This window comes from Amia ocellicauda, chromosome 22 (assembly GCF_036373705.1).
Source record: "Amia ocellicauda isolate fAmiCal2 chromosome 22, fAmiCal2.hap1, whole genome shotgun sequence".
In the NCBI taxonomy this organism is placed as follows: domain Eukaryota; kingdom Metazoa; phylum Chordata; class Actinopteri; order Amiiformes; family Amiidae; genus Amia; species Amia ocellicauda.
In genome coordinates, this window is record NC_089871.1 from 11,542,124 (window position 1) to 11,566,267 (window position 24,144).

The window sequence follows — 24,144 nt, forward strand, 5'->3', positions numbered from 1 at the left end:
CATCACTGGGGGGTGTGGGGTTCTCCTGAGAAACGAGTGTCGTTACCGATGTCCCTCAGCTGAGCACCAGATTAGAAAATAAATGCAACGTAAAAATAAACAAAACACCCCCCTCCCACCCGACAAAACTTCCTTGTCTCGGACCCCCCCCACCCATATTTGTCCAGATGAAAGACTCTTTGCAATTGTAGATCACAGTAGCTCAAAACAAAAGAAAAAAGCAAAACAATGTGTTTTTTTGTTTTGTTTTGTTTCTTTTTCCACAGATATTTACACACAGTGAAAACGTTTTGTGTTTCCGGTGACCCTGTGCCAGTGTTTCTGATGGCTATAAATCGAGACGTGCAGTGTCGGTATTTTGTACACCGGGCCTTAACAATATTTAAAAAAAAAAAAACATTTTAAATAACACAAAACTTAAAAAATAAAAAGGCCCTCATTCTTGAAGAGAAACAAGGACCATTAATGCTGTTTGGAATATTGCCACGTCTGGGTCTCACACCCCAGTGTACAAAGAGCACCAAGAATCGACATTTATTCTTTTTTTTGTTGTTGTTGTCATTGATGTATAAATAACATTAGGCACAAGTCTGGAGTTCTGTAGAGAGTAGCACCATGTGTATTTCCCCCCCACCCCCCTCTCAGAGTCTGCATCAAATTCAACCCACACAAAGTCTTAAAACTCTCTACGCTGTTACACTACTGTTGCGGTTCTCTCGCTGGAATTAAATAACCCCCTATAACATTAAAAACATCGTCATCATGGAAATTACAGGATAAATAGAATATCTAAATTATAAACAATTATACAGTCGGAGGAGGAAAACTCCCATTCACAGTACAACACTTTCTTCTCTACAAAAATGTAATAAGAAAAACAAAGTGAAAAAATCCCCAGTAGTTTATTAATTTATTGGTGTATGCAGTTCCCTGTGAGAGATGTGAGCGTGTGAGCGTGTGCGATGGTGTGTGTGTGAGAGAGTACTGACTGAGTGAACTTATCCAGCTGGACACTGAGTGGAGCTCGGGCTCATCCAATCACACGACACAGCACTGCTCGCCCGCTTCAGAGAAAGCACGAGACACAACCGCCAGACACACACAAAGCCAGCCAGGGTTTCAGTTCCACTCACGAGATATACACCAAAAGGACATTCATTTCATTATCCACACAAAACAAAGCCAGTGTCGTCTGAGCACATCCTCTAAAGACACTGCCTAGAAACATCCCGTTATGGATTCCAGACCAAGTTGGAACCAAAACCTGAAGTGGTCTTCTGAATTCCCACCAAACCCAATTTTAAAATGACTTAAGATCAAATAACCTTACTCAATTGGTCTATACATGCCTGTGATAGTTAATGAAGTTAATTAAATGATTAGAGAATATTTGCAGTGCACTGACTGATGAAAACTCACCCCCCCCCCCCCCCCCAATCCCAGCCCAGAATCAGCATCAGCATCATTAAGAAGTGAATTCAGTGTTAGTGGAGAGAATCCCACTATTAACACCAACAGGTTGTGTTGGTAGTTGCAGTACTGCCCCCCCCCCATAGTGTCATATCCAGTTCCACCCATCAGTATTAACAACGCACACCTGAACACCCCACCCCGACTCCTCCCAATGTGTACCAGTCTGTACCTGCGCATAGCTGCTGTGGTCAGCTGTGTGTGTGTGTATTGAGCAGTATACAATGTAGCCAACTGGACTGGACAGTTCAACACAGTAGAGCCCATTTCACCGTCCCTGGCGTGGCTACAATGGTTCTCGTTGGGCTTTAATAGAGGAACCTCGACACATCTACACGAGCAGCACAATCCAGGGATATACAGTGATGTATAGATTTATTTCACAGAGCTATGTCCACGATTTACAGGAAAAACACACATGACTGCTGTACAGTGGGGTAAGTGGGGGGTTGGGTGTTCAGCCACGTGCCATTGCAATGAAGCCAAACGCAGGATAGGTAATGGACACCCTAATTATTTATTTACAGAAAAAAGTAGCACAGCAACACGCAATTAAATAATTAAGGAGCTTATTGGAACCAAGTGCTGGCGCGGACAGAACAGGAAGGCAGCAAGGGTGGTGTGGACTAACGAGCCGAGGCCTATCACTTGCCCTCGTTTGCCGGGCACAGCTGCCGCTGCCACCCCCCCCCCCATATTCCCTAGTGAATGTCCTTCTGGTGTACAGTTCCTGCGGCGCTGCTGCACAGAGACACAATGGAAAACCTCATGTTCCACTCAGCCGGGTTGTAAAGGGACACGTGCTGGCGGGAGACTTTACACAACAGGCGCGTCTCTGTCAGCATGCGTGTGTGAGTGTGCAATTAACTGCAGAGGCCAGCACCTTGTGTGTGTGATTTTGTGGAGGTTGACTCAAAAGTGGGAGGGACACAATTACAGAACGAGTGGGAGAGATGAGAAAAGACTGAGCGATTAAGCATCTCCAGGTTCCCACACTCCTGCCTGCGTCTGCTCGCTTTCATGCCCTGAAGTAAGCGAAGTCCCCACTGTGACCAGTAGGGGTCAGTGTTTCAACAGGAAATCCATGATCCCTTTCTACATGATCAATACATCCTTACCCCTTCACACCCGCCCTACTCCCACAAAATCTCTATAACCAACGCCGTCTTGCGATTCTTGATGTAAAAACAATCATAATTTAATAACAGCTGACTTTGCCCGAGGGAAAGTTCATATCTAGTTGATACTGGATACACATTTGCAGAACAATGATGAGCCAAGAAACACACTCCCGCAGCCAAAGCAACAGACCAGAAACTGTCCGAGACCACAGAAAATAAAGGCATTAATAAACAAACACGCACACAGGCAGGGTTCAGCACAGAAGGCCCTGAGAGGAGACCAACAACAGGGCATAAACCGGCAATTCAACACCCCAAAAATACTTTATATTACTATTAAAACAAACCCTAAAGCCTCAAGAGGGACAGTGTTGGGGCTGTATTAGAAATGGTATCCCACATTTCAGGCCACAGCCGCTGATGGAAGATCGATCGCTGCCCTTGCTGGTGAATCGCCGGGGGGGTTCTGTTGACTCGCGCACTTTGGTACCCTCACAGAAACACCGGCTGGAAGTATTGAGGGCCCAGGGTGTTAAATTAAGGTCCGGAAAACAATTAAACAAAAAGTCTGGTAGGTATAATAAGTCAGGGTAGATATAGGCCTTTCCACCTCCCAGCTGGGGAAATATTAACCAGTTTAGAGACTGAATAACAATCAAGACGTCAGGAGATGGAGCAGAAGCACGACGACGGCGGCTCAGCCTGGAGGTCCAGCTGAGGGGAGCACACCGCACTGGGCCGCAGTCTAAACTCTGGTGCCGCGTGTGTAGTGTGCTCGGCTGAACTCCACGCCCGACAGCCTCAGGCTGCCTGAGGAGCTGATCAGGGCTTTTATCCTCTGCCTCCCTCCAGACGAGCTCTGTGGCGGCTCCACCGACCCCTGACTTTCCCCGAGTCCCTCCAGACTGAAGTGATTTGAGATGCAATGCGAAACCTGAATGGCTGGGGCTCTCAGGACCAGGGCGTGTTAAACAAAGGCAGTCGATTTAAGGTACTAACCCCACCCTGGCCCTAGCCCTTCCCTCTCTGAAGCTACCGCACCCTCAGTGTGCCACTGACTGCAAACCTCCGGGCTTTTGCTGCGACCCATATGGAGACATCCAGGCTGGATCAAAGACCTGGAATAGATTTCAAACCTTCTCTCCCCCAAAACACATACACAAAAGGTGCTGGACTACCTCTGACCCCTGGGCACAGTGCTGCGCAAGTGTGCATCAGAGTCCAAGTGTGTGTGTGCGTGTGTGTGTGCGTATATGTCTGTGTGTGTGTAGCTGCAGGTGTGTTGATTCTATACCCATGCCGATCGCAGAGATTCCCTGCGGAGACGCGAGCACCAGTCAGTGTGAAGACAGTGTCTTGGTCCACACCGTTCCTTTGCATAGGTCACATAGGGTTGAGGTAGAATTCTTTAGTTACCTGCAGGAAAACAGGCCGACAGAAGTCAATTAATGAAAATGAAGAAAACTGCAGAACTTTAAAAGCATAAATATAATAAAAGCCTCCATTTGCCTGTAGGGGAGGCAGACGCTAGGCCTCAGATCAAACTGCAAGGAAACGAGTGTCGTTTTCAGCTGCTCGTTCTGTGCCCGACCGTTTCTCGCCCTGTGCTCCATGAATACTCTGACTGGTGCCTCACAGACATCCCGTAAAGCACTCGTGTTGTTTCTGCACAGGGGGGCTGTAACAAGCTTCACGGACTGGCTGACAATCGTAAGCGCCACACCTTGCGACACGCATTGAAATGAATGCTAGGGATCGGGTGTACGAAAAAAAAAAAAAAATCACACCTCCTCTAAGTGAACTTCACTTACCACTGTAAAACATTTTCTCTCATTCAGACGGAAACGAGGAGGGTCTTCCACCCCCCCCCCCTGCTCCTCCCAGTCTCTACCCCATGCCTCCAACCCCCCAACCACCCACTCCACAACCCATCCCACCCCACCCCTCGCCCTCCCAAGGTCCGGCTCCTATCTGGGACGGACGCCGGGGATATGTGGAGCTGTGAAAGAGGCCTGCATGCCAAGGGTCCCCCACACCGAGCTGACAGGACTGCTGCTGCTGCTGTGGGGGGGGGCTGGGGGTGGTGGGGCGGCGGCGGAGCGGGGAGGGTGCAGGGCAGGGTGGTGCACAGTGTAGGAGGGTCGGGAGGAGGAGGAGGAAGAAGAAGAGGAAGGGGAGGAGGAAGGCAGAGAAGCAGAGGCAGAAGCACATATGGAGGCAGAAAAGGAGGAGGAGGAGGAGAGCGAGAGAGAGGAGGGCGTCTTCTGATGCTGCTGCAGGGCGGAAGGCAGGCGAGGGGGCAGGAAGGCATCGGCGCGGGACAGGGGGGGCTCGCCCGAGAGAGAAGAGGGGGAGGAGGAGGAGGAGGGGCAGACGTTGAGCAGGGGAGGGGGAGGAGGCAGGGACAGGGTGGGTGGTGGAGGGGTGTGCAAGACTGTGAGCGTGCGGCTGTGCGGGGGCTGCGACAGGGCGAGGCTCAGGCCGGAGGAGCCCTGGGAGAGAAAAGCAGGGCCGGGCTGGGGGTTACTGTGCTGCTGCTGCGGAGGCTGCGGTAACTGGTGCTGTAGCGATTGCTGCTGCTGCAGAGGGGAGGAGGAGGAGAGACTGAGCAGAGAAGTGAGACCAGAGCTGGGCAGGGCGGCCCCAAACTGATGGCAGGTCACTGAAGGCACCACGTGGTTAAAAATACCTGTGGACACACAACACAGAGGGGCAGAGAGAGAGATGGGGAGGTAGACAGGGAGTGGGAAGGGGAGAGAAAGTGGGGCTCAGCCAGGTTGTGCATAGCAGGAAGCAAGTCAGACAAGATGAGCAAAAGGACGACAAGCAGGCCGTGACGTTCCAGGGAGCGACCGTGTACAACTGGGAAGCGGGCGACTGCTTTAAAATGGTTGCAATTGCAAAAATGCACCTGGTGTTCACAGGTCAATTAATTCAAATCTATTGAGAGTCACAGGCCCCCTCCCACACACATGTACACACCCCGGAACGGCAGTGCCAGTCACAACACGGCCGCGGCCTCTGCACCCACAGCACACAAACACAGGAACAGCCTGCGTGGGGATGCGGAGCAGCGGGAGAGCGGGGCGCCATGGGCTGGAACAGCCGAGATCCCTACAGCGCCCCCTACAGGTGGGCACATTCAAAATTAAACAAAAATAAAATAAAATCACAGCTGTGGAGTAGCAAGTCTATTACAGTTCAGGCTTGTCAAGCTGAAGTCTCCAGTGCACAGGCCGGCCCACAAGGGAGCCTGCGGAAAAGGATGTACAGTTAACAGCACACGTGCACTCGCACACACACGATACTGATGTGAAAGACCCTTCCTTCCCCTCTGTGCTCTGTGGGGGGGTACCAGGCACAACTCTAGGGGATTGCATAACCAATCCCCACCACTTACCTAAGTCAGTCTTGGCATCTCACCAGGTTGCTCAACACCCACCATGTATTTACACTTTAGCTCACCTGGTGCTCAGCTCCTGGCCTGATTGCTCAATAGTCAGATTGAACTGGGATTTCAAGAGCCGAACACTTTGTTTAAAGGTTTATTCTTTTTTATGTAAACATCAAATCTCTGTCTCTTTCCCTGGTACTCAGTTCAAAGTGCTCAGCGTTTGATGATCCTGCTGAATCGTGGCTCCCATGGAACAGGGCTGCCCCTCCCACACCCCCGCGCTTGACAATATCAGACCGACTGGCAGCAGGCCTTCAGCAGAGAAGTGTTGTTTACAGTGCCTACTAGAGCCGCCCACGCAGGGCTCCACCGTGTGGCCCGAGGCGGCGCCTGGGGAGCCGCGCTGATTGCAGCTCGCTGGGCTCCTCCCTGCTGTCTCAGTTACAGAGCAGGAGGAGAACACAGACTGAGAAAAACAGGAACCGAAAAACAAAACTAAAAGACGGAACACACACAAGGCTCACCTCCTGCGGCCCCCCCAGCCAGGCCGGTGCTAGAGAAGGGCCCAATGGCTCCATGCCCGTTCACCAGGCGTGGGCCTCCGTGGGTGGTGGTGATGGTGGGGGCGGAGGAGGTGGGGACGCTGGCGGGGGGCTGGGTCCCGAACAGTGACTGCAGCATGGAGGAGGCCCCCCCCAGCTGGAACTGCGGCCCCAAGTAGGAACCCACCAGGCTGCCCGAGCCCGAGGACACCGCCACCGGGCTGCCGGACTTGGCGCTGAGGATCCCTCCGGTCGCCGCCGTGATGAAGAGGTTCTGGCTGGCCAGGCCGCCCCCCCCGCAGCTGCTGACCTTCAGCTCCCAGTCCCGGCACTTGACCTTCGACCCCTGCTGCATCTGCTGCTGCTTCTCGGTCGTCCCTGGCCCGCCACGGCCTGAGGGAGTCTCTGAGGGAGGCTGGCCGAGGAAGGGGTTGTGACCCAGGTAGGGTGGCCCACCGGAGTGGGGGGCACAGGAAGAATCCCCGCACCCACCCCCGGCCCCCGTGCCCAGTCCCATCTCTCCCCCGCCTCTGCCACGCTGCTTGTGATCCGAGTCCGAATCGCCGCCCCCTCCCCCCCGGCTGCCCAGGCCAAACGGGGACCCCCCTTGCCGCAGGTCAGACTGCAGGGGCTTGGGCTCCGAGATCGGGGAGAAAGTTGACTTCCACTTGCTGGAGGAAGAGGAAGAGGAGGATGATGATGAGGAGGAAGAGACATCACTGCCACCGATGCTGTTCAGACTATTGCAGGCTGCTTTCCGCCCAGCAGAGCCTGAGAGAGGGAGAACATTTTTTTTTTTTTAATTGATAATCTTGATCTAAACTCAACAGCCAGGATTATTCTCATATGGATGGGCGGGGGGGCTCTTACCCTTGTCACAGTCCCCCGACTTCAGTAAACAGTCTCTACTCTCCAGGGAGATGGTCGCGATCTTCCTTTCAATCCTGAAACCCGGAAAATCGGGAAAGTGTTCATTACACGCAGAGCCTCGCTGCTCACTGCAGACATTGGTGCAGGAGAGTGACAGCGGTTATGCAGGTGATGCACATGAGTGTGTGTGTGTGTGTGTGTGTGTGTGTGTGTGAGAGAGAGAGTGCTATGGCACTCCATATCCTTACATTCCTGGTGTCAATCTACATACACGCGTGTGCTTGGCATGCCCTTACCGTGCACTGGAGCTGTCCTCATGGTAGCCCCGGTCCTCATCCTCAGAACTGAGGGGGGAGGAGTATCGGCCCGAGCCGTTCAGGTCCAGTGGCCGCTCCCTCTTCAGCACCGGCGGCTGGTCCAGGTCGGGCGCGGTGGGGCTGCGTGCAGACTGCTCCGGGGACGAGATGGCTGCGATCTCCAGGGGCTGGTTGATGTTGTTCACCTGCCAGACCACAACACACAGCACTCTTTAATAGGGCCAGCATTGCAAAGATGAGTATTCCTATTCCTATTCCTAAAGCAATACAATACAACAGCATATTACAATTCAACTCAGAGGGAGGCTCTTGTGTAGCTGCAACTTACAGGGGCTTCACAAGTAAAGCCACTGGCCAGTCTGCCCACAGAGACTATATGAACTCAATGGATTAAGGCATCTGCTAAGTAATAACCCCCCCCACCCCCCCAACACACACACACACTCACCATGGAGTTGATGTTGAGAGGGGACCCTGAGGGGTGGCTGCCCAGCCCAGCCAGGGGCCTCCTTTTTGGGGACCCACCTGCCAGGGCCCCACCCACCGAACTACGCTTCCGCCTCCCGCGCTTGCGCCCGTCTTGGGGGGGGCAGCCGGAGGAGGTGGCGGGGGAATGGTGGTGATGGTGATGGTGGTGGTGGTGGTGGCTGCTATGATGCTGCTGCGCTGGCTTGGCGGCGCTGGGGAGCTGCCTGCCGCCCAGGGAGGAGGAGGACGAGGACGAGGACGAGGAAGAGGAGGATGAGGAAAAGTACATGCGACGCTTGCTATCACTCTCCAGGGCCTCCGAGTCCGAGCCCCCCTGCCTGCCCCCTGGCCCCCCCTCCGGGAGGATGCGGGGGGGGCCATCCGCGTACTGCAGCACCCCCCCCGTGACGAGGGGTGGGCTGTGCCCTGGGGCGCGGGCCTGAGAGCCCAGGAGGGGCGGGGCGGCGGCGGCGGCGGCAGCGTGGGGGGACTGGGGGCAGTCAGACGCGTCCGCATCCAGAGAGTGAGAGCCACCGTTCATCATGGAGCCCAAGGAAAACCCTGTGGGGGGGGGGAGAGACAGAGAGAACTCTAACTGCAGCCACTATAGCTATAATGTGGTTAATAATAATCTGGGTTTATCCTCCTAATACAACAAGGACTCTGCATTAAACTCCACTTCCTGATCACCTATTCTTTATCTAATTGGTTCAGATATAGACAGTTTGTCTTCAGTCTTACTCACTCACACAAAAGCAGTGGAAGGGAGGGGGCTATACCTGAGGTAGGCGTATGGAGCAGCTTGCCGTTGTTCTGGCCCGGCTTGTCCAGCGAGGACGGGTCCCGGGCCTGCGCCACTGGACTGGGCGTGCTCCTCTGGGGGAGGGACACAGGACAACGACACGTAGGTTACAAAAATATATAGAGATGAATAAATCAAGTGTATGTGTCAGTATAGTACACTGCAGGCTGGCACTCACCAGTCTCTCGGCACGGCTGGGCAGCACCACGCTGGCGAGGGGGATGCTGACGGGCAGCTTGCTGGGGTGCACGGTGCTGAGGGGGATACTGATGGGCAGGCTGGTGATGGTGTCCCCAGGGCCCACCGGGCTCTTCTCCTTACACAACTGCAGGGCCAGATAGGACACAGACGGTCAAAATAACATAGCAACACAGAGCGAGAGTGAAGGAGAGCAAGAGAGCGGCAGAGGGAGGGTTACCTTGTCCACACTCCTGGGCATGGCGCTCTGCTGCAGCTCGGGGGACCCCGGCGAGGGGAAGCACTGCTTGGGCCCGAGGGCAGGTGGGGAGACGACACACTCCTTGCCACTCTCCCCCCTGGAGACAATCAGAGAGAATGTGAGACGTGCATCTGTGCACTGAGACCTTATACACAGATTGGCTTTCTGTGCAACTGTGGACACAACCTCACAACCTCACACCCCCACCCCCCCACACACTGCCTACCAGACTGACCTGTACAGGGGGCCACCGGGGCCGCGCAGGGGGCTGGGGCTGGGGTCCTGGTTGTAGTGGCGGCGCAGGGCGATCTTAGCCGGGGAGAAGCGTGTGTAGTCGGGCTGTGGGTGGCCCTGCAGCCGGTGGCGGTAGTCAGGGGTGGGGGGCACAATGTCGTGGTCGGGGGGCGAGGGCAGGTAGCGGGACAGGAGCTCGGCCTTGCTGCTGCCCCTCTCGAAGCCAGGTGAGGCTGTGCCGTTGATGGACAGCTCGGGGCTCAGGCCGTTGACCGCCCCGGGACCCCCCAGGCCGTGCTTGGGTAGCTCGTGGTCCAGTGGTGGCCGGGGGTCCAGGCTGGGGGGGCCCTTGAAGCGGTAGGGGGGGTCCTCACCTGGGCTATAGGACTTCAGCTGCAGGAGCTCCTGCTGCCTCTGGCTCTTCTCCAGCTCCACGATGCTGATCTGAGGGACAGACAGCAGGGGGCGCCATGAGGCAGGGCTGGAGCACAGACTGCACTCAGCATCAGTATGAACACTGGGAACACTGTCCCTGACTGGCACAAAGATCTATTAAGACTTTTATTCTCAAAAAATATAATTTTAAAGACAGGACAGCCCACCTGCAGCTCCAGGCAGTGCCGCTGCTTCTCCGAGATCTGGCTGCGCAGGCTCTGCTTCTCCTTCAGCAGGCTCTCGAGACACAGCGAGGCCCAGTCCAGGTTCAGCTCCTCACACCGAGATTTCAGCTGCACACACATGACACAGGGGCAAATTAAACTCAGCATCCTTTCAAAGGAGTGTATGCAGTCAGACAGGCGTGTACGCTGTGTGGCTGGGGGGGGGAGGGCACACACCAGCAGCAGGCTCTGGTCCCGCAGCTCGGTTGTGTCTCTCTCCAGCTGCTTGGTCTGCTCCTTCAGCTGCCGGTTGTGGGCAGAGATCTCCTTCTGGGCCTGGACCAGGTCGTCCAGAGTCAGTGCCTTCACACCCAGCTGAACACAGAGAGGCGGGTCAGTGTCTGTTCACGAGTGTGAAAGTGCAGGAGTGCGTGGGCGGGTGTGAGGCACTCACCTCCTCCAGCTTGCTGTGGAACAGCCCTTTGATCTTGTCCTTGTGAGACTGACACAGACTGAAGAGCTGCTCAGCACGGCCTGACAGTTCACTGTGTCTGAGCTAGAGAGGGAGGAGAGAGAGAAAATCAGACATGAATAATTTACACTGAGCCAGAATGACGGAGAGAATATATCAGAATCTTAGACAGAAATAGCTTACTGTACAAAGAGCAAGAGAGATGGACAGATTAGAGAGCATCACACTAATTAAAAACTGCCCTTGAGAGAGGAGGGGGGACAGAGAAATGACAGATGAGGAAGAGAGGGAGGGAAGACGGGGAAGGCAGAAGGACAGTAATAACAGGACTGGGGTTTACCTTCTCCTGTTCCAGGACTTGCTGGAGATTGGTAGAGTACTGCGGCGTCTTCATGTACGCCATGAACTGCAAATACTGCACCTTGATGCTATCTGCAAGACAGAGGAGACACCACGCTCACATCGGCCTCTCGGGTCTAACGTGCAGTAGACAGATGCGCTACACACCTCTACAGACAGTAAACACACACATTCCTATTATCTCACCCAGTAGCTGTTGCAGGCCAGGTGGAGTCGGGCCCAGGAGCAACTGCCCACACATGTAGGGCTGAACTTTGGGAGGTAGCTGATAGAACGGGCTTTGAGGTGACTTGTATGCATCTGCCAAAAGAGAGGGAGGGAGAAAAGGAGAGAAAGACATGATTACACCGTTACCGAACTACTGCAAATACAGATTGTGTGTGTCAGTGGAACGCAGTGGCTCTCCACAGAGTTGTGCCACACTGCCAGGCCCACTATTATGACAATAAAAACGCGTGGGGGGGGGGGATATAAAGAAAAGAAAAACAAAACCCAGTGGGGCACTCTCACCCTGAGGCGGCGCTGCGGAGAGGGACACCGTCTTGGCGTGCAGCAGATCCAGGGCGCTCTGGCTCTTCTTGCTCTTCCGCTCGGCGGCGGTGGCAGCGGCGACGACGGCGGTGGCAGCTGCGGTGGCCGCTGCTTTTTTGGGGCGTCCGCGCTTCCTGCTGCCCAGCTTGCGGCTCTTGCTGATGATGCGGGGGCGCCGGGCCCTGACCGGGGACACTTTCACCGGCGCCACCATGCCCAGCTTCTCATCCTCCCCACACGAGTCCTGAGAACCATAAAGTTTGGTCATGCCGATACAACCACTTTGAATTTTAATTTGAATGATGGGTAGACAGAGAGAGATGGTACCTTGTGCTCTGGTGCCTTGGTCGGGGTGGTGGTGTTGCTTTTGCTCTCCTTAGTTTCTTTCTGCTGACGACGTCTAGCTGCCTCCTGCTCCTCCTGCGAAGAAAAGAAACACTGGGAGTCAAAACAGGGAAATGATGACAGTTTTTCAATGTAGTGTCCGCTAGAGCTTCACGGGAGGTGGAAGATCTAGCAAACCCTACATTGAAAAAAACGTCCACACAAACACTACACAAGGACAAACACACAGGTCATGCTACAGAACAGGAAACGAGGCAACTCTTACCCTGAGTTTAGGATTTTTGAGACTAGAAAAATAGTTTTCAAGCTGCAAGAAAGAAAGACAAAAAACAGCAGGGTGAGTGGGGGGACCGGCTGCTCACAGATGTCCTGAGCACAGTCTCTCTAAAAACAACAAGTCCACACAGAACAGCACACAACAAGCAACAGCAGGACAGCAAAATGAACCAAACGTGCTCCAGAAACCTGTAGTCGCACCCGTCCAGTATGGGAGGGAGGGACTTGGCAAGGGCAGTCTGCTGAGGGCACAGCTGAAGAGTATCTTCTACTTTATTTCTAAATAAGCAAGCAGGCAGTTTCATCACGGGTTTATTTTATTTCTCGGTAAACAATGATGCCCGTTCGTTAAGATGCACAGCGCCATTTGGACTACGACCAAAAAAAAAAAAAAAAAGGGGTAGCAGTTCCCTTTTTCTCTGCAAATCACCACAACAGACACACGCTCGCATCGCCTCCGTCGCCCAGAGCAGCGCCACACAGACTAGGGCGGTGACATCACGACAAGAGCAGCTGTCGGAAGCCCAGGGCACGCAGGGGGGCGGCTGCGGTACTCACTATGGTGCGGTCTATCGTGTGCAGATAGTAAGAAACTGGCTTCCCTGTCCAGGACACAGAGCCCCGCAGTGGAGAGAGCTCTACCACCCTCATTATTGTGCCAATGTCTGCAGAGAGAGAGAGAGAGAGAGAGAGAGAGAGAGAGAGAGAGAGAGACAGAGAGGGAATGAACGGTGTCCGTGTCAGCTGAAGCACCGAACAAATGAGTTGCGTTTGGCAGATAATGTATAAAAGTAGTGGTAATAATGTTTCTCCACTCACCACTCAAGTTTCGACAGTTTATTCTAAAGTTTAGAGGTGCAAAAGGTTTTGAGGATACGATTTTGCCACCTGAAAGACAAGAGCAGAAAAGAGAGGGGAAAAGGGGGTTAGCGTGAGGCTTCAGTCACTGAAACACCGATACGTCCTGAATTCTGAGATGGTGAGCACAGAGAGCGACCGACAGAGGACCCACTGACCTTCCTTCATGTTTGCAAATCGCTCCTTCAGCTGGTGATCCACCTCGGGACCAAAGGCAAAGTTATTCACAAAAATCACACTGCAAGACAACACATGGATTTTAATGCACAGAAGAGCAGCATTTCAAATACATTAACATCAAAGAGAAAAGGAGAGAGAGAGAAGGGGGGAGAACGAGATCATTGTGTGTGTGTGTTTTATGTGTGGGCCTTGTTAGCATGCATGTCCGTGTGCGCTCGTGAGCATCCGGCAGCCCGAGGCGTGGTTGAAGAGGGCTGGCTGTTCGTAGCCCTACCTTGTGTTCGCTATTCTCTCTTTCCACTCTTCGGACAGGAAGTCCCCTCTCTCCAGCTGCAAAACAGAATAAGCGTACAAAGGGTACGGGCCGGTCAGCGTCAGGGCGTCCACCAGAGCAGGCCACACTCACCTGCCTCCTCGAGCCCCTCCTTAACTCTGCCGAGATGGCCCCGGGGGCCCCACTGTGACAGCCGGGAGCTCCTCTGCCACAGCCCTGCCGCTGAAGCAACTGCGCTGGAGATCTGATTAACTGGATTTAATGCCGATTCATGTAGCATCTCTCTACTTTCACTACTACTGTGGAAGAGAAATTTGGGGGGAGGGGGCAGGCTCTTCCTACTGCTCATCTCAATTATTTTGTTTTAGGTTTTATTGATCGTTGGGCTGCACCTGTAGAGGAGCAAAGGGTGCCCCACTCACCGTGTACTCGCCGTGCTTCTTCCCGTACCACCTCATCCACCTCTTAAACTCCTTGTCCATCGACTGCAAAGACAACAAGACAGACAGGGACATCAGACATGGGCAGGACCAGGGATAGGCAGCCAGTATGACTAAAGCTGTGGACCCCCCCGGAGATTTATTTGCATGTCTGCCAGGGTGGGGGGGCGTTGCGCATGCAATATGATATGAGCAGTAGTCTCACCTCGGCGTAGCCTGCCGGGGTGTCCGCCTTCTCCACTCCGAAGTAGTGTTTACAGTTCGTGGCCGCAGCAACCTGCAGCACCACCTGTCCCACTCCTGAGGTCAAAAGTCACACAGTCAGACAAAACAAACACCCAAAGTTACAATAAAAATGATTAGTCTTCAAATCCAGACAGCAAACGGGTGGGAGACGCACTGACCGCTGCCCAGGTCCACGAAGGTGTCGTCCTCCATCATCTCGATCTCGTCGATGATCTGGGCGACCAGGTCAAAGGAGGTCTCCCCGTACACCTCGGGAGAGAAGGGCTCGTAGTTGTTGAGCTTCTCGGGGTCGGTGACGGAGTGGTTGTACACCTGCTGCAGGATGTGCCTCAGCAGGCCGTTCGAGGGACGCGTGTTCAACTTCATGGGCTGAGTGGTGCCTTTCCACTGCCGTACGGAGAGAGGGAGAGGGACGGCACAGAGTGAGGGAGAGTGACGGCACAGAGGGGCGGTGCACAGAGAGTGAAGGATAGAGACAGCACAGAGAGGGACACCACAGAGAGAGAGAGAACTTTCCCAGGGCACTCACCAGCTGATGGATGCTGTCGATGGCCCTGTTGTACTTGTCACAGAGCCTCTGCATGCTCTCGAAGCTGCAAGAGGGGGGGTGAGCAACACAGAGGAGAACAACGCATGAGAGCCAAGAAATCCATGTGCCATATGGTTAAGTACCATAGAATAAATTAATAAATAGATAAAAAATGTAAAAAGGCAAGACTCAAATATCGTAACTTCCATTTTCAATAACACCTTAGCTTTGGCCAGAGGGTGAAGCCAGTTCCGTCCCCAGCATAGACAGCACTGTGCTTGTGATTGTAAACAGTCGCCACAGCTCAGGGTGCACGGCCAATTGAGCAACACAATCATTGTTATGTGAAGGAGTAGCGTTGAGTAACTTTGCATCTGAAATGTTCAAGTGATTCCCCCTGCAAGAAGATCCCCAACCCAGGGTCCCAGGCCCCCCTCACCTCTTGGTGTCATAGTCAATTAGGACATAGTTCTCCATGGCCAGCTTCAGGTCAGGAATCTCTTCACACACCCACCTGTCCGCACACATAGAAAAGAAGGGAGGAAGCGAGAGAGAGAGAGAGAGAGAGGGAGGGAGGAAACGAGAGTCAGTCCTCATTCCAGCGCCTGCTGCTCACTGGAATTTCAAAAACCTAAATACAAACAAATTTTAAGCAGCATTTATGTACTTAATTTGTTTTATAGAAGTGCTGCTGCAACATAATAAACAAGGTACCTTATAATGTAGAAATAGCCAACAGATTTCATTGTGTGTGTGGTGTGTATACATGTACATACACACATATTTGAGTGTATATATTTATATACACATACACACAAGAAAGCTCAATAATGTTTAAGTTGAAAAATATATCTTACCGAATTGTTTCGATGATTTCATGAGCAGCATCGTGGTGTTTATCCTGCACAGGAGGGGAGATGGACAAAGATGATTAGAGCGAGATAGAAGATGGGAGTTTATTGTACAATACATTTAGAAAAAGCTCAGATACTGCCTGGAGTGAGAGCACAGGCAGACAGGCTGACAGCTGCTGGAAGTCCGTGTGTGTGTCTGTGAGAGACAGAGAGAGACCACTCTGAGACCGTGAAGAATACAAAAGAGCTTTTTAAACTCAAACTCAGTAATGTGGTTGAATACAGTGCGAGTGTGTGGCGGGGTGGGGTGGGGCTATGGGCCCCATGGGCTATAGAGATCTGGTGCGAGAGAGTAACCGCAGTGCTTTGTAACCTGGATATGAAAGTGCTACAGCTGCAAAACATTTGAGAAGATTGTGGATCGACCCTGCTTTACAGAAGCAAGACTACAGATCCAGTTTGTTTCATGGAAGCAGCATCTCCCCCCTCCCCAGTCTACATGGACCTGGCCATACAGCATGTGTGCTTTTGCTCGCCATGGTCAGCCTCTCTGGCCTCTCTGCCTGATCCCTCCTGCGCTGAAACACCAAGGAATTCCAGCCATTCCACGGCTGACCTACTGACCCACTTACTGCAGCTTGTCGCAGCACAGAGCCCGGGAGGCCCACAGCTGCAAGAGGCAGGGCCTACGCCTGGCTCACACTGCCTCACAACAAACACGCAAATACACTGCACTGATAGTTTGGTTTGGTTAACTCTTACACCTTCACAATATCAAATATTTCTTGTTATTGTTGTTTTCATGTTTTCTGTACAATCACATAAACTTAAGCGCACACACACTATTTCCCCATAATATTTTTAACCATGGGAAATAGACAAATCACAAACAGGCTTAAATGTCTAGGACAAAGGAGTCTTGCCCTTGGTAGAAGGTGTGCAAGTGAATAAATGCTGCCAATACAAACAGAAAATATGACTGAACGTGTAGGGGAGACGGCTGCTCCTGGCAGTGTGTACACAACAGACAGCAGCGCACAGCACAGCACGGCAGGGCCAGGGCTAAAAATAACCCCAGAGAGAGCAGAGCAAGCAGAGAGAGAAGCACGACTCTTCCATCAGATCAGCTGCAGGGGGAAACGGCGACACGCCATGCCAGTGACTCACTCTCCCCCTCTTTGGTGCGCTGTCTCTCTCCATCTCTCCGCCTCTCTCGTTCTGTGTAATTCCCTCATTGTCTAACTCCCCTCCCTCCCAGTGTGACTCATGGCTGGGTGTTCTAACTGAGTAACACCACACCCCACCACTACGCTGAGGAGCACGAGTGACTAATGAAGAAAAATGTTGAATTGACAAAAGAATAAAAACACAACCTACCCCTGTCCCCTCCCACTGTCTATTCTCTCTCTCTTGCTTTCCCTCAGTCACTACCAGTTACTCTTCAGGGAAGTTTCTTGTTACCGTCTCATTTTCAGTGCTCTGCTCTCCTACTGTGCGCTTCTGGGTTTATTTAGTTAGTTAGTTCCTTTCTACACTCCTGTGCACAATGCATGCAGGGAGTCACGCCTGAGGGATCTGAGTGGCAGTTCGTTTGTTTGTGTCAATGGCCTCAGGCAGGCAGCCGAGCAACACACGCCAGAGCAATCACAGTTTCTCCTGAATAGAAACACAGCCGTTTAAGAGCAAATGCACGTGTGTGTTTATGTACGCATGTACGTTTAAATCTGCAAATACAATTTTATGAAGTGCCAACGAACATAAATAGGGAATTCAGTTCATTTGTGGTGGTGGTTCGGGAGGGATAGATATGTGATTCCACCATCGCAGGAGTTCTTCACCTGGATTTCTGTAGCTGCTTTATCCACACGGTTTTCAATTACTCTCACCGGGTAGCTCATTGCATCATGCTTTGCAGTTCCCTGCTTCAGTTTATGCTGCAAACTAATTTAAACAACGGGTGGATAGTAAACCAGAGAACTCAGCCTGCCAGGGATTGGAATTGGTTTTAAAACCTTCATCTGTACTCTGTTCATATAGATTTGGCAATTAATTAGCCTTACACCTAAATTATCCTGGACTCTAAAGAATCTAAATTTAACAGGAAGACCTGCCGCCATCTGTATCTCCAATTTTTTTTTTCATGTATGAGATTTCTTAAACATCCACACATTCTGTCAATGTTAATTAACATAACACCTACATAATAGGGAGTATTTTTGTTCTGAACTGAGAGACTGTATTGCAGTTCACTATAGCCTGAGTCTACTGCGGAATAAGCTGAACCTTACCCAGACCAAAAAAGAACCCTAATTGGATCGATAATTATAATTCAAGTGCATAATTTACTCAAATTACTGACAACAGCTCTCAAAACACAAGCACGAGGTCTGCAACACACAGAACAAAATGTCTATAGACTCTGCAGAGGTGTTATTCATATGGAAGCAGTTTCGGTTGATTTACAGGGCCAGATGTGGAGAGGGCACGTGTGTCAGAGACAGGATGTCTGGGTGAGCCCGGCTGTGCAGAAGCAAGCGTTCAGTATGTCCTCATGCCCTTGTTAATTTACCATGTATTGCCTTTAGTCAACTCCTCTATGCAAGTAGACACTACTACGTTATAAACCTACAGCTAAGGAAAATATTTAAAAAGCTACAGTGAAGTACTGAGAAAAAAAAAAAAATGTATAATATATTTGTTTGTAAACTGTAGTGACATGCCTTGCTAGAAAGGGTGGATCCCAATACCAGTGCAGGGCTGTTACTAATGCAGACAGCTGGGTCTCCTGATAACTAGCAGGTCTGTGCTGGGGGCTGTCCGTCACAGAGCCAACTGCTGTCCAGGCCTTTAAGGGGACATTTAAAAAAAAAAAAAAATACGAACAAAAGCTCTGGCGCCCAGAACTGGACTTGACAGGACTGTACAGGACAGGACTGGTTCCCCCCTTCCTAGTCCGGCGATTGTTTCTGCTGCAGGGGGCAAGACCAGCTGCACACCTCTGACAGACACAGTCTGCTACACTGCACACCGCTGCACGCACACACACAGTGACACGTTCAAACATTCATCTGAAATTCACACACTCAGCAAACACACGCCCTCAAGCTCAGAGAGACACACCCTCATTAGCTGAACGGGCCAAGCTGAATTTAGGCCAAATCTGGAACAAGTCCCACGCCTATCGTGAAAACTAAAACACTCTCTGACAGGCAACAGCTTACTCAAAATCGAGGTTTCTTCATGTTGAGGACATACAATATTGCCAAGCCTGTTTTGAGACCACCATTGCAGTTACATTTATTTTGAAATTCACTAGGAAGCAGCTTTATGGCGATTATGTAAAGGGTTAGTTTGCTGGTCACTGAGGCATGGGCAGAAAAAACACTTTATACTAATGTATACTAATTTATAAGATTTATTCATTACTAAGGAGAGAAGACACCACTGCCGCTTGTGGACATGGGGCAGAGAGCTGTGTGGTGAGGGGATGCGAGACCAACCGCCCTCCGAGACTACAAGAAAATGCAGTGTGCAGAAAACACCAAGATTCAACACAGCCTGGAAAAGGTGGTTTAAAATGAAGACAAAAGCAGGCAATTTAAGGGTTAATCAAAAAGTTTTTTTTTTTTTTTTTTAGAAAATTACAATGTTTACATTCGGGTCTGCAATGTCAAATTCTGATTCACCAAAAACACAGAAAGGAAGCTTTGTCTACGATGCCTGGCGTGGGACAGCACCTCATCCACAGGGTTCCTTGTTTGCAGCCTCCCAGGCACACCCCCATGCGGCCCAAACGGCTACCAAGAGGGGAAGAGCTGAGGGCCCGAAGCCTGCGTGTCTGGGGGTTATACCAGCGACACAGACAGCTATAGACATAGACATATAATCCACTGAGGATCAGCTGTGTAAGTGGAGCTTGTGGGACATGTTTAAGTCCAGGATCCACACATCCACTCGGCTGCAACACACATGATAATTCTGTCAAAAGCTGGGTTCCTGAATCACAACCATTTGTTTATGATTTTAGATGGAAATTCCAAGCTGTATGTGTAAAACTAACTCTTATAGCATCTTTCTGGAGGGTAAAAATGAAAAAGGCCCTATTCAATTCTACAGGTTCAATTTGGTGGGGGGGTTAAACATCGAGTGAACAGCTCTTTGAACACGCCGTCAGCAACTCCACGTGTAGCGGCAGCACCATTGCCAAAACAGGTCTGACTACTAGGAAGGGCAATTTCACAGTACATTAGGTATTCTGGGGAAATCTCTACTTCTCATCAACTCCTCAGAAATGATCAGAACGCACGCAAACCTCACAGATACGGGCAAAAGGCAGAGCTAGACAATACTTGGCAGCAGGCACACACACACAACACACGTCTCCTTCAAAAACCACAGTCAAAGTTTCTTTCACACTTTTTTTATACTACACTTCTTAGAAAAAGAAAGAAAAAAGAAAAATGGAAACACCCTCGTAGTACTCAGAAACCACAACCCCGTCATTCTGTCTCACTCAGTCTCCATCTCTCTCATTCACGCCTACACTCCCCCCCACGGAGACCAAAACAGATAAGAACATCCAGATGCCACATAACCATGTCATCCAACATCTTGATCAGACCCCCTGACTCCCACGCCCAAACAAAAACACACGCCCAAACACACACCTCTATGACGTCGGCAAACATCCCAGACTCTCCCAGCCCACCCAAAACCAACCCCACACATACAGTCATTGCAACATAACTGCCAACACAAATATTTCCCCTCTGTCTTGTTTGTTCATACAGGAAAAACAGAGGGAAGTTAATTAGAGGGAACATGTTAGTTCATACATTATAAATACAGCCTCCTCTCAAAGCTTGAAGTTGTGGATGATAAATCTATAAATTGACACCTCAAAACAGAGGAGTGCCACCTGCTGACAAATTCCCGCACCCCCACCCACCAGCAATTGAGTCAAACTGGAAACAGGCATTGGGATTGCTGGGAGTCCTCAGAGGGTATACATATCACTAATGCACAAATCAACAGACATACATTTCTACAGGGAAAAGGTAGGAGCCAATCCTGCTGCACAGCCATCCAAACGAAAGCCCACATCTGATGCAAACTCTCGCTCTGGGGGAAACCCATTGAGCATGGTGCAACGGTTTTCCTCGTCTCCACATCAGTTTCATTCGCACAGCCAAATGTACCTCAAGACCACCCTTAGGTCTGCAAGTCCGCTGTGCCTTTCACACAGTAAGAAATCTCAATTTGTCAGATTCATAGATCCCAGCAGACATGCATCTAATGCATGGCTCCATACTCCCTGCTTTGCATAGCTGGCTGCAGTTTATCAGTACCTACTTCTAATCTCTTCCTCAACAAGTGGTCAAAGAAAGCAGGACATGCAGTGTGCAAGCAACAGCATCAACCCAATAGGATAGGAGCACAACAACGTAACTCGGGATTCCCGTTAAACAAACTAAACAAGAGGCACGTATATTTTAAAAACAAATCGTAATCACAATAACATCAATATTTTGGATTGGGCGTTTTATATCAAGGCTGTGCAGCACATTGAAAATGAAGGCACTTAAAGGAACATTTCAAAACGTTTTTACAAATCATTTTTGCAAGACGCCATCGTTATAATGCAACTTTTGCACAACAGAGCACCATATAATTGTGCAATATAAAGTAATCTTACAGAACAATAATGTGAACGCACTGAGCTCCAATTCAATAGCTATCCGAAATGACCCTTGAGATCAAAATGAATCTATAAGTGAACAACACGGGGAAGCGGGCGCAGACTCTACGTCACATCCAAGGTGCTACAAACAGGAACAACCTGATGGTGCGGATCGATCGCTGTGTGTGTCACGATCATCTCAGACAGAGGAGCACGATAAACCGGTCGATTGAGCACACTGTCCTGTCGAAGCGGGGGGTGGGGGGCTATGCATTTACAACACAAAACCAATGTAAAGCACAACAAGCGCGATTTGCAGTAACGCCTGGACTCGGCGGAATAAACCTGCGGTTACTTTTCCCCGGGTGACGCCAATACGTGCGCACGCCAGTCCTACGTGTGTCACAACAAACGGCGACGTCACGGTGGGAACTCTTCGCATGGACACGTTGCCTTTAAGAAACTTTATTTCCTGGCTAAAGACAAATACTGTAATCACGATTGTAATTATATCACACTGGGTTACGGGACAATATTCACTTAGCTGATGTGTCACTCAAAATAAAGTGGACACAACTATGTTCTGTCTGGTAGGGGCTGGGTTTATTTTCCAATTAAAAAGACCAGCGAAGTTGTATTATTATTATTAAAGTATTTTTGTAAATATATCCGTTCAAACAAACAGCACAGATGAAAGTATTCACAGGTTCGGTGTGCAAATTGACAAGCAGATTTCTGGAGTGAGCGATTTGTGCGCATGCGCGACAAAACAATAATAGTCGACCACCGACTAACTAACCCACTAAACTGCACCCCACCACCACAGCCCCGATCCGGGCACGTCCGCTTGCATTCACGGGCACAGACATCACCTCGGTCAGGTTACTGCAATGGTGGCCAGCCTATCCTGCAACTAGCCGGCCAATGCAATCAACACAGAGCCTGACCCGCTTTACTAGGAACAGCGCACTCTCTCAAACAGCCGACTTTGAATGCAAACGCGAACTGCCACCATCTACGTCAACGACATTCACCCGTCCACCGGAGAGAGGGAGGAGGAGAGTGCATGTCTGTAAAGTTGGGTATTGTATTTATATTAGTTGCCCACTGCACTGCCCTGTATTTGCACTGGATCCCCCCTGTGAACGCCTGGACAAAACGGGGTTAACCCTGTCATGCCAATAAAGCTCTTTTTGAATCTGAGAGAAGAGAGAGAGAGAGAGAGAGAGAGAGAGAGATCCCTGGCTGTTGTCTGCACGGCTCCAGCGACTCCCCTGGCCGTGCAGACCTCTCCCATTGTGTCAGACTGCATCCACCCCAAAAGTTTGCATTATAATAACCAACTGCACGGCCACTTGGCTCCCATACACTAGCATGCATGAGGCGGAATAAACCCCGAACCCCCAACCGCCACGATAACGGTCCGGATGAATCCCCCAGTTCCCAAACTGCTGTATGAAACGAGGCAGGGGGAAGGTGTCGCTTCCCCTCGCCGCAGACCCTACCCGTCGGCGTGCGGAGGTCAGTACTCACATAGACGGGCAGCGGCCAGGGGTAGCCGGCAGCCTCGGCCCCCACCGGCGACTTGAGCTTCAGTTCCAGCTTCTCTCCCATCATACACAGCCTCCTCTCCGCATACCGAGCCGCGCTAGAAACCGCACATTTCCACAGCAATATCGCCGACTGGAAGGAGGGGACGCGGCGGAGGAGTGTGGGGGGTCGGTCGGCGATTTCCGGGCCGGCCCTCTCTTCTCCTTTATCTCCTGCTATGGCCGGCCTCTCTCTCTCTCTCTCCTTCCTCTCCTTTATCCAGTAACTCCTCAGCTCGAGCGGCTCTGACCCTCCAGCCGTGCCGCCGCCATCTTGAACCGGCGTCAGAAAACGAGCTCAGCCTGGCGCCTACCAAGGCGAGTGAGGGCCGGGGGTGGGGGAGAGAGGGAGGCGGGCGGGGAAAGGCGGAATCGTGCGGGGAGAAGGGGGTTTTCGGTGGCTCACCGGCGGGGAGGGACGCGTCTGTCGTGGCCGGGTCGCCTCCCGTTGGCGACGGTGACGATGGCGGGGGATTTGTTCCGCCGCCGGGGGAGAGTTTGAATCGAGTCGGCCGCTGCCAATAACGGCCAATGGGCGGGACGTACCATTTCCCGGCGGCGGGGGCGCCTCCCCTCCACGCTGCAGCCGAGACAAAAGCCCGTTTGCGTGCCTGTGTGTGTGGAGCCCGCAGATCCACACAATGGGAGAACTGGATTAGGATATTTCTGTGACACCACTTTATTTCGTATTCTCTTTCTCTTGTGTATTCCTTTATATCTTTATATCCTTTATATATGTCCGTTTTTCATGTTTCTGCTGGTTTCACTTTCTTTTTAAAGTTTTTTTGGGGGCATTGTAATTCAATTGCAATCCTAATGTGGAAGTGCTGGACGGTTCCTTGTTTTAAAAGTAACACTAGACAACATGCACACATATTCTGATATCCAGTGGCAATCTAAAGGAGCTATAATGGCAGATGACTGAGCCACACTACTTCCTATATAGATATGCATACATGTATATATATCCACACTGCTTCAGCCTCTTCCTAGGTGATGAAGACTATGGGACCAATGACATAATACAGGCCAGTCAGACCACGTAGCCTGCAGCGTCCGCGTCACCTCTGGGCACATCTGCCCTGTCGCCGCCATTGCCCCCTGTGCCGATGCCCTCTCATCACTGCCCTTACCCACTAGACACGTGTTTTGTCCTGCATACTCTCTATTCACGTCGCCCTGCACACGTTTGCACCTCATCTGTTAATGTATTGTTGGATCTTGTGACTTTGTGTCTTGTTTAGGACGCCACTG

At 51.3% G+C, this 24,144-nt stretch overlaps 2 protein-coding genes across 3 annotated transcripts; both read right to left on the reverse strand.

Annotated features, from left to right (window-relative positions):
* Nucleotides 1–1,820: 1,820 nt before the first annotated feature.
* Nucleotides 1,821–23,412, reverse strand: dot1l (DOT1-like histone H3K79 methyltransferase). Of its 2 annotated transcripts, XM_066695797.1 has the most exons (28): nt 22,835–23,412; nt 15,625–15,668; nt 15,207–15,281; nt 14,768–14,831; nt 14,397–14,625; nt 14,198–14,292; nt 13,975–14,037; nt 13,553–13,608; nt 13,257–13,336; nt 13,060–13,128; nt 12,799–12,905; nt 12,230–12,271; nt 11,947–12,039; nt 11,599–11,863; nt 11,275–11,388; nt 11,069–11,160; nt 10,711–10,812; nt 10,494–10,631; nt 10,260–10,385; nt 9,659–10,101; nt 9,403–9,520; nt 9,163–9,309; nt 8,962–9,058; nt 8,163–8,743; nt 7,694–7,899; nt 7,398–7,471; nt 6,510–7,298; nt 1,821–4,007 (listed from the first exon to the last, which is right to left on the reverse strand). In XM_066695797.1, the coding sequence occupies exons 1-28, from the start codon at nt 22,916–22,918 to the stop codon at nt 4,000–4,002; spliced, it is 4,401 nt and encodes a 1,466-aa protein (XP_066551894.1). In that variant the 5' UTR covers nt 22,919–23,412; the 3' UTR covers nt 1,821–3,999. The 2 variants fall into 2 exon arrangements, with proteins under 2 accessions (XP_066551894.1, XP_066551893.1); XM_066695796.1 differs by lacking the exon at nt 1,821–4,007 and having other exon boundaries at nt 5,358–7,298.
* On the reverse strand, nt 4,559–6,036 carry LOC136718498 (uncharacterized). Its single transcript, XM_066696256.1, has 2 exons — nt 6,015–6,036; nt 4,559–5,358 (listed from the first exon to the last, which is right to left on the reverse strand). The coding sequence occupies exons 1-2, from the start codon at nt 6,034–6,036 to the stop codon at nt 4,559–4,561; spliced, it is 822 nt and encodes a 273-aa protein (XP_066552353.1).
* Nucleotides 23,413–24,144: the final 732 nt, after the last annotated feature.